The sequence below is a fragment of the Glycine max genome, chromosome 20 (genome assembly GCF_000004515.6).
Source record: "Glycine max cultivar Williams 82 chromosome 20, Glycine_max_v4.0, whole genome shotgun sequence".
NCBI classification, from domain to species: domain Eukaryota; kingdom Viridiplantae; phylum Streptophyta; class Magnoliopsida; order Fabales; family Fabaceae; genus Glycine; species Glycine max.
Genome location: NC_038256.2, coordinates 46,330,327 through 46,339,119, shown reverse-complemented (window position 1 = coordinate 46,339,119; position 8,793 = coordinate 46,330,327). Strand labels below are relative to the sequence as shown.

Genomic DNA, 8,793 nt, shown 5'->3' with positions numbered 1-8,793 from the left:
TAAAAAAACAACTCAAAATTTATTACAATTCTCAACAATTTAAAAAGAATTCAGATATTGACACGAGTATGAAAACAAAAAAATCACGATGTACATCACAGTAATTCTCTATAATACCAACAGACTTAGGAAGCCCCCCAGAAAAACCTCTATCTAAATGAAATCCAATAGATCAAAACTATGAAATAAAATGGTTTAAAAATGGGGGAAAATGGTTCTACCCCTTGATAAGGAGTTAACTTAAGAAGCAAGCATGTAGCATGACATATTTTTAAGCAGTTGGACTCCAGCACCAAAAATGAGGCAGCAGGGACAGGTTCTTTCTTAATTTGACTCTACAAGAATGTACTAAATATCTAAGCTACGTATTTCTTTCCTTTAACCTTATCCTTGAGGGCACCTTTATATGGTTTTGATAAATCCAATGCATCACCTGCAGTGTGTTTCTTCCGCTTTGTGACACTAATGCTAGCAGTATTACCAATGGGACCTGACCAAGCTTCGAATGGTTCCTTTGAAAAGGTGTAAGAGGTTGAACCCAAAGAAACATCAGAAGGAACAATATCTGGATCAATATGATTAGAAGATCCCAAAGGAAAGCCAAGCTGTCCATCTTCATGTGGTGGAGGTAACTTTTCACTCTTGCTCTTAGCATTTGCATGAGTGATTAAACGCCTTCTCTGTTACACATGAAATCATTGCAGCAAATTTTAATCAACATTAATTTTATACTTTCAATCACAATTATACAGATTTTCAATTATAAAAAACAAAAATGAATTTTATTAGAAGGATAGAAGCAGTACAAAGGCATCAAACAATAGAAGTAAATTTCTTTAACATACATCAATGTTGGATTGAAGCTCAGCATTGCCTTCACGAGCAGGAGCAGCTTTTACAGCGCGATCACGAGTACGATGCTTCTTTGCACCATCAACGTGTGCTTTGCCAGCAACTCTTGATCTGATAATTCATATTTGCAGGGGGTATCGGTCAAATATAATATGATCACCAAATTAAATAAACTCACAGATGTTAATCAAAAGGATCAGTGTGGCAGCAGAGGAACAAGATTATTTTTTCTAATGAGACTTTTGATGGCAACAAATTATTGGAGGAAGCCATATTTCTACTGTGGACCTGGCTGAGGAACTTTGAGGAGAATTTTGCTATCCCCTTCAGTCACTGGTCGTCAAATTTATCATCAGCTTTTGTATAACAGTGGGGGGGAATATAAATAGTTGCAATGGCAGCAATCATTTACTGTATTTTCTTAGTTTCTGGTTCCCATCAAGACTGAGTAAAGTCTGACTTTGGAACCAGTTCACTGATATATCATGCTATTTGTATCCTTAGTACCTCTGGTACTTCATTATTAATATATATTATCTTTGCTGATAAAAAAAAAAAATCAAAAGGATCAAAGGAACACTCTTCACTCTACTGATCTCTATAAACAAAGTGTATGTCATTGTATGTGTGCATGTTAAAGCAGACTCTCTTTTATCTGCTCACCATTTTTAGTGATGTTCAGTCATAAGATTAAAGCATGCTTAAAGGAAAAATATAGTTTGCCACCTGCATTTCTACTGTCAATAAAGATAACATGTAAATAGTTTTCCAGTCTCCACTCTTTGTTTCAAAACAGTCATCATTATTATTTGCATACCTGTAAGTTACTCAATAAAAGATATTTATAAAAAGTGTCATTGAATAATTCACAGATAATATAAAATAGAATTGGTATCAACAACTTACATTTTTATCCTCAATGTTCATATCTTCCTCCAATTTTTCTGTCCTAATCCCTCCCTTTGTTTTAAAAAAATAATATCATTTTTTAAAAATATTCACACCTATGTGCACCTCACTTCTAGTATGCATCAAGCAAATTGAGAGAAAAGGTACCTCCTTGTTTCATCATCCCGTCGTTTAGCATCCATTTCCTTGGTTGGGGGATATTTTGGAAGACTAGAAGGATCACAAGCATAAGGTTCTGTGGTAAAGAACTGCAAAATGATAAGAAGGTCAAACAAAGTCAATGTATGTGGGTTTGATTTAAACAAGAAAAGAAAAATAGAGCATCTAAATTTGACAAAGATAACATCTACTTCAGATTCAAGAGAAGTTTCAATTTATTAACGTAAATTTTGGAATATCCACATCCCTTATCGACTTACGGTGATCATTTGAAACATGCCATCCATTCTATCACTTGGGACATTTATTTAATCATTATTCCAAAGAAAACAAGACAGAGTGAATTGACTTCCAAGGTCATCCAGACACCCATCATTTTACATCAAATCAAACTTTTTGATCCTATGCCAAGAAGGGATGCATATTCTAAAGTAAACAAAGCTCAAGAGAGGCACATCATCCAGTTGACACAGAACTACAATGGTTTTCCTCAGACAACATTCAAGATTTGATGGACCATTCTCCTATAGCAGCAGTTTACAACATTCATGCACGCTTTTTGGTGTAAGATATCAAAGACAAGAAGCTGAAGAACCACGCTCCCCACCTTTTTGTGTCAACAATAGAACATCACAAGCAAGTCATTGACCTTCAAGAAGTTCAACATGTAGGTTATTTTGTATGTTTCATGAAAGAGTATAGAGTGCGTGCTTTAGGCAATCTATGTACACTGAGAATAGATCTGTATCCAATAGATCTATAAGTAGCATGAAATGATAATATCGATAACAAATCAGGAATTTTCAAAAGCCCACCTCACTTCTTAGAGCATTTGTGGCACTCTTCCGTTCTGCAGGATCAATTGCAAGAAGAGTGTCAATAAGGGGCAGCGCTGAAGGTGGAAAATCTTTAAATGTCTCTCTTATGCATCTCTTGTATGGTTCTCGAGGTTTAAACAAGGTAGCATTAGGCATCTTTGACTTCTTCCAATACTCATCAGAAGGCGAACCACAAAGTTTGTATATCTTATGCAGTTGTTCCACCTATATAAGTCATCCAGAAAAAGTGTCAGAAAATATCCAATGAAAATTTCAAATAACCAGCAAATAAAGTGCAAGTGATATATCCTTAATGCGATACAAATTCCCTCAAACCACGTAAGAGAAGGTAGAGCTAAACATAAGATCTAGTATACCACTTAAAAGGGTGATTTGCTGAAAACAGACTTGGGAATGCATTTAAACAAATACAGAAATTGTAGATAATGTTGTTTTCTAGTTATCAGTCTGCATTGCATAATTAGACAACTGAACCAAAATTATTATTACTATCATCATAATCACTAGTACCACTAAATCCTTACAAATGCATGACTTGATTATCCTTCTACTTTTGAGGGTGGAATGGTTTATTCACCATTAACCCACACCCAAATCATATGGGAAAACTGCGACATTATAACAGTCAACCAGAAAAAATGTTTTAGTAAAAACATTTTGAATTGGTAACAGCCTAACAAGTATACAGCTTCTATGTGTGCAATTCTCTTGTAGGGAAACATCCAGTTATGGTCCACCACTTCATTCCTCTCTAGAAGTTTTCAAGTAAATATCTTACTGACCATCATTAAACTGAGCTATAATAATCATGCTCCCCTATAGTATTCTAAAATCTGTATCTCCTTTTTTAGTTTTTACCCAGTTTTTGTTTTCAATAGTACATGTACATTAAAAAGCTTGAACAAAGGATATAAAGCCAAAGGTACACATGCAAAAATGAAAACCAAGGGCATAAAGGCTACATCAGAGAGACTAGAAGTAACAAGAAGTTACAGTCTCTTCTACTGGATTTTACATTATCTGGGCAGCAATTTGATTAGTTCCACTTCCACCCATCATGTTTCATAGCTCAACAGAGGCATATGCAGTTGTCAATGTAGTAAAATGGTTTATCAAATCATGCATCATGTTTCATAGCTCAACAGAGGCATATGCAGTTGTCTATGTAGTAAAATGGTTTATCAAATCATGCATCATGTTTCTTAATTTATTTCTCATTAATTGCATGTCTTCCTATTCATTGCAGATATGCACAATGCCAACCTTCTAAATGGCAGTAAAACGCACAAAGCTTGGATTAAACTTACATAGGCCTACCCCCATGAGAAGAGAGGTTTGGGGGAGGGGGGAGGAGTTGCAATGCAATAATTAAAAGGTTCATACATGCATATCTAGAAAGCAGACTGTTCCATTAGGAGATATAACTTCTTTTTGATCATTTCAAAATAGAAGGTTTGTTGAATTACCACACTAACTGTTAGGCAGAGTTTAGAGGGAAATGAAAATGCCTATAAGACAAAACAAGACATTTTAAGTTTTCACCTCCGTACGACCAGGCAAAATAGGCTTCCCTGCCAATAACTCTCCTAAAATGCAACCAACACTCCAAAGGTCAATGGCCGCACCATATTCTGTGGCACCAAGAAGCAACTCAAGAGGTCGGTACCAAAGGGTAACCACACGATTAGTCATGGGTTGCCGGCGATTTGGATCAAAGAAAGATGCAAGTCCAAAGTCAGCAATTTTAAGTATTCCTTCATTGTCAATAAGAAGGTTTGATCCTTTAATATCACGGTGAAGTATGTTTTGACTATGACAGTGCTCAAGTCCTGATAGCAGTTGATGCATGTAACATTTAACCTGCAGTAGGAGACACATAGTATTCGGAGACATCAAATATGGCCAATTGAAAATAAACCAAAGGGTGCATATATTTTATTTCTTAGATTATTAAGGCAAACCTGGCCTAACCTGAGGCTCTGTAAACTTGATGTCAGGGCTTGCAGCAAGTCCAGCTAAATCATGCACCATGTAATCAAACACCAAGTACAAACTCAAGGACATTCTAGATGTAACTAAACCTTCTAGCTTTATAACATTGGGATGATCCAATCTTCGCAAAATAAGAATCTCTCTGGCCATGAATTTTACACTCTCAGGTTCCAAATTGTCAAATCGAACCTTCTTCAGTGCAACAATCTTACCTGTCAATGTGTCTTTAGCTTTGTATACATTACTATAAGTTCCTTGACCAATCTAATACAAAGGGAAATTTAAAGAAAAAATGAATGAGAAGAGCAGAATAATACATCTCACATAATGCAGACTCAATTCCTTTTAACCTTGCCCAGGATTTTATCAATCCAACAATGCATCACGAGTTTCAACAACACTATCACAACATCAATGATCAATCAATCATAATCTTTAATTCTGCATTGATGAACTTCAAACCACATATCCCTGATATGGCATTATCAAATACATTTCCATTTCAAGTTAAAGGTAACACAAGCACCTGAAAAATAACTAAAAAAGTTTAAAAAAAAATTCCAGTCATATACAAAGCTACCTTATCAATTTTCTCAAAGGTGTCAGCCTTACGCGGAATCCACCCACTAAGCACTTCCCCACACACTGCTGTTAGCCAAGCTGGCCAGCCAGCTGCTAATTGCTCCCCCTGCAAATGCTTTGTTGGATTACTTAGCCTTGGATTTGGCTTTGATCTTTTTCTTTCACCCTTCAGCCGCCGAACCTGATCATCACCACCACCATTCTCTTCCTTCTCCTTCTCACCATTCTGTGCCTCTACCGCGTTCTCCTCAACTCTGCCTGTGGACACTTGATCAACTTTCTTGTTGGACTCAACACTCGAACTCTTGTCCTCCTTCACCTCGTAGACTATTCCCGATGACACTTCTCGGCTAATCACACACCCCATTTACTCTCCTCGAATCCCAGCTTCATTCCCTTGACAAGGATCGTCTATGTGAGGGTTTATGATCACCAAACTGATCCAATAAAAAAAAAAAGTACAACACGAGCATGAATATCATTATGATTATGATTATGAATGGATAACATACTTTTTTTTTTATCCTTGATCAACTTGGTAATCCTAGAACAACTGGTGATATCATCCCGTGAAAGCAGCAAACTCAAGCATCAAGTGATGAGAGGAATTCGGAATCAAAAGTAAAACTAATTCACGTTTTGAAGGATCACTGGGCCCAAGGTACGAGCACAAACATACCCAGTGATCAAAAGAATTTAGTTGAGGTCAAAGGTAGCAAGATTCAGGGCGGCGTCAAAGTGATCTATCAACATACACAAAAGGAAAGTGAAAAAGTAAAAAACAAAAAATTATTTTCCCAGATAGAGCAAGCAAGCACGTGATGGGTTGAGATAGAAAAGGGGGCAAAGAAGAAAAACATGAACAAAATTTATGGTATGTTGCAGACAGCGTTACAGCAATAGTAATTGGAGCTGGGGTTAGTAAATTTGTATAAATAGAAAGAGGTTGTTGTTGTCTTGTGTGAGAATTGTGGGCACTGTTTACCTGCGTTTGTATTGTCTGGTGATGTTGTTTGTTAGGTCTTTTCTGGTTCTCTTTCTCTCTGAGACCAGACGATCTTCCAACTCTCAAAAAGTCAAACCCCTCCAAATCTCTTTCTTACAACATCCATTTCTTTTGTTTTCTACTCATTTCCTCTTCCCTGCTTCCTAAATTCAACGGTTTTATTACTACTATTTTGCTTCTTTTTCTTTTCTCTCCCTTCACTGGAGTGCCCAAAGAAAAAAGAAAAGGAATCACAGTATCGGAATTGTGAGACTCTCACTCGACTGAAATGATTGATACTTGTTAGTATTTTTTATTTTGAATCCTGATAAAAGTATTATTTAACTAATTGATTTTTTAAATTTTATTGTATTATTTAACTAATCAAGTACTGAATAATATTTATTGTATTTTTTGAAAAACAATTTCTAAATTAATTAAGTACTGATTTAAAAGTATTGAAATAATAACCAATTATAATTTTAGGATTGATTTAATGTTTTACTGTAAACATCATTATGATCTGTTCATTGTTCCGGATCGCATACATAATCCTTATTTTACTATTTTTATTTCCTTTGGTGCAAAAATGAACCAATCTTGTGAATTTGTCTAGTATTAGCATAGAAGTTATGATATTTTAACAGCCTTTTGTTTGTTTAGGTCAGATGCTTAAAAGAAAGGCAAAATAGAAAGATTATTTCATCCCGGTGTAGTATGATGGTTGATAAGAAATTTATCAACTTGCTATATATATACTAGAAGTCAGCAACATATTATTAATTATTTGCCCTATCTTTTTCTTTAATTGTATGATAAAAACACAGATCAGCCTGACGTGCTATGCTAAGATCACACATCACACTCCTCTTCAACTATGCTAGCAAGTCACACAGGCTACCAGAATCATTTAAACAAGCATATATGCACACAACGCTTCAAATTCTCCACAATAATCTACCATTTCCAAAAAAACATTACAAAGATCAGACATACTCTTTGCCCAAATAATACCATCCTCCTTGTGTACATGCTTTCATGTGTGCGAATTAAGATTAATTCTGCAAACTAATTAACAAATTGAAACTAACGTTTATAAATAGACTTATGAGATGATGGTAATAACAAACAACTAAATGACAAAGTATTCTTTGTGCCAAGCTCATATTGAATTCATCCACACGCTGCGGTTTCTGTTTGTTACAGTGATAAATAAATAAATAAATTCCAGAGAGTTTAGACATTCATTTTGTTTTTGGTTCCCAACAGTTGCCATTTCTGTTCTTTCTATTAGAAATAACGTGTGATTTGAGTACCTAGCTCAATCAATTCTGTTAAGTCGGAAATATTGATGCTTTTTTCGCTGCTGAGTTATACTCTTCATAACATAACAAGTGCAGAAAAAATAGCAGCTTTTGTGATTATTGATTTTGCTGTTCCTCTAAATAAACATCATCATAGTACGCTTCATTTTTGGAGTGTAATTGTTAAAAGGAGGGAATGAAACGGATAGAAATAAAAAAAATGTTAAGAATAGAAGAAGATGCATGAATATATATCATTATTGTCGCTAAAATATTTTTCTTGTACTATGACCATCTTACCAGGCCAATCATCATGTCATAGCCACGAGCCAGTAATTAAGGATCGTTATTTAAACAGCACTCCAGATATATTTATTCAACCGTCTGTTTCACATGCTTTTGCCTCTAAAACCAGGTACACATACATATCATATCATTACACATATCCAACATAAAGAAAATTTAACATTCATACATATATTAACTTAAGAAAGCAAAGCCATGTAGTTACTATAAAGGACACCTGAGAAAGCATATACTCAACACATATTGCTACTTGATATATATATATATATATATATATATATATATATGTGTGTGTGTGTGTGTGTGTGTGTGTGTGTGTGTGTGTGTGTATTATCAGATGGTCATGTCATTAAACTTGTCCTGAGGCTCTTTATGATCGAGGGTCACGCCATTAAACTTCTTCTCAGCTTCCTTATGATTGATGACACCATAGCCCCGTCTGTTGTCATAATCAGGACGTCTCCCATCATCACCAAAATTGAAGCGTTGTCGCATGGGTGCAAGGTTGAAGTTTGTCTCCTCCTTCATCGGCACGGAGGGGCGGGGTTGAGTTTGATGAGGTGCAGCACCGCCACCGGTCACAATATTTTTTAGCCTATCAGTTTCATTCACCAGGTTCATGCTCCTGTCATATGTGCTTGCTGGTGGTGGCGGCGTGGGCCTTCTCCCTAACGGGAATGGCTCATCATGATGGGCGTTTTTGTCATATTCGTACGGCTTGGGCCCTGATCCGTTGTAGACAAGTTCATTCCCACTTCCATTCCCATTGAGCATTGCAGCTTCTTTCATTAACAACTTCATGGCCTCGTCAATATTATTCGTTGCCTTAGTTAGTTGGATCCCTTTTCTTGGCGAATCAGTCCAA

At 35.9% G+C, this 8,793-nt stretch overlaps 1 protein-coding gene across 3 annotated transcripts; it reads right to left on the bottom strand.

Moving 5' to 3' along the window:
• On the bottom strand, positions 1-6,614 carry LOC100819318 (probable serine/threonine-protein kinase At1g54610). Of its 3 annotated transcripts, XM_006606427.4 has the most exons (9): positions 6,319-6,614; positions 5,846-6,076; positions 5,332-5,729; positions 4,731-5,015; positions 4,302-4,619; positions 2,736-2,963; positions 1,909-2,009; positions 846-963; positions 1-680 (listed from the first exon to the last, which is right to left on the bottom strand). In XM_006606427.4, exons 3-9 carry the CDS (start codon positions 5,698-5,700, stop codon positions 357-359), a joined length of 1,743 nt encoding a protein of 580 aa, XP_006606490.1. In that variant the 5' UTR covers positions 5,701-5,729; positions 5,846-6,076; positions 6,319-6,614; the 3' UTR covers positions 1-356. The 3 variants fall into 3 exon arrangements, with proteins under 3 accessions (XP_006606490.1, XP_003556490.1, XP_006606491.1); XM_003556442.5 differs by lacking the exon at positions 5,846-6,076 and having other exon boundaries at positions 5,332-5,770; XM_006606428.4 differs by lacking the exon at positions 5,846-6,076.
• Positions 6,615-8,793: the final 2,179 nt, after the last annotated feature.

What these genes read in the sequence shown, in the direction of transcription:
- LOC100819318 (XM_006606427.4), bottom strand. Translation starts at nt 5,700, where the DNA reads ATGGGGTGTGTGATTAGCCGAGAAGTGTCATCGGGAATAGTCTACGAG. An exon ending in TTTTGCCTGGTCGTACGGAG is followed by an intron (nt 2,964 to 4,301) that starts GTGAAAACTTAA and finishes TGACTTATATAG; the next exon opens with GTGGAACAACTGCATAAGAT. An exon ending in CAAATGCTCTAAGAAGTGAG is followed by an intron (nt 2,010 to 2,735) that starts GTGGGCTTTTGA and finishes ATCATTTTGCAG; the next exon opens with TTCTTTACCACAGAACCTTA.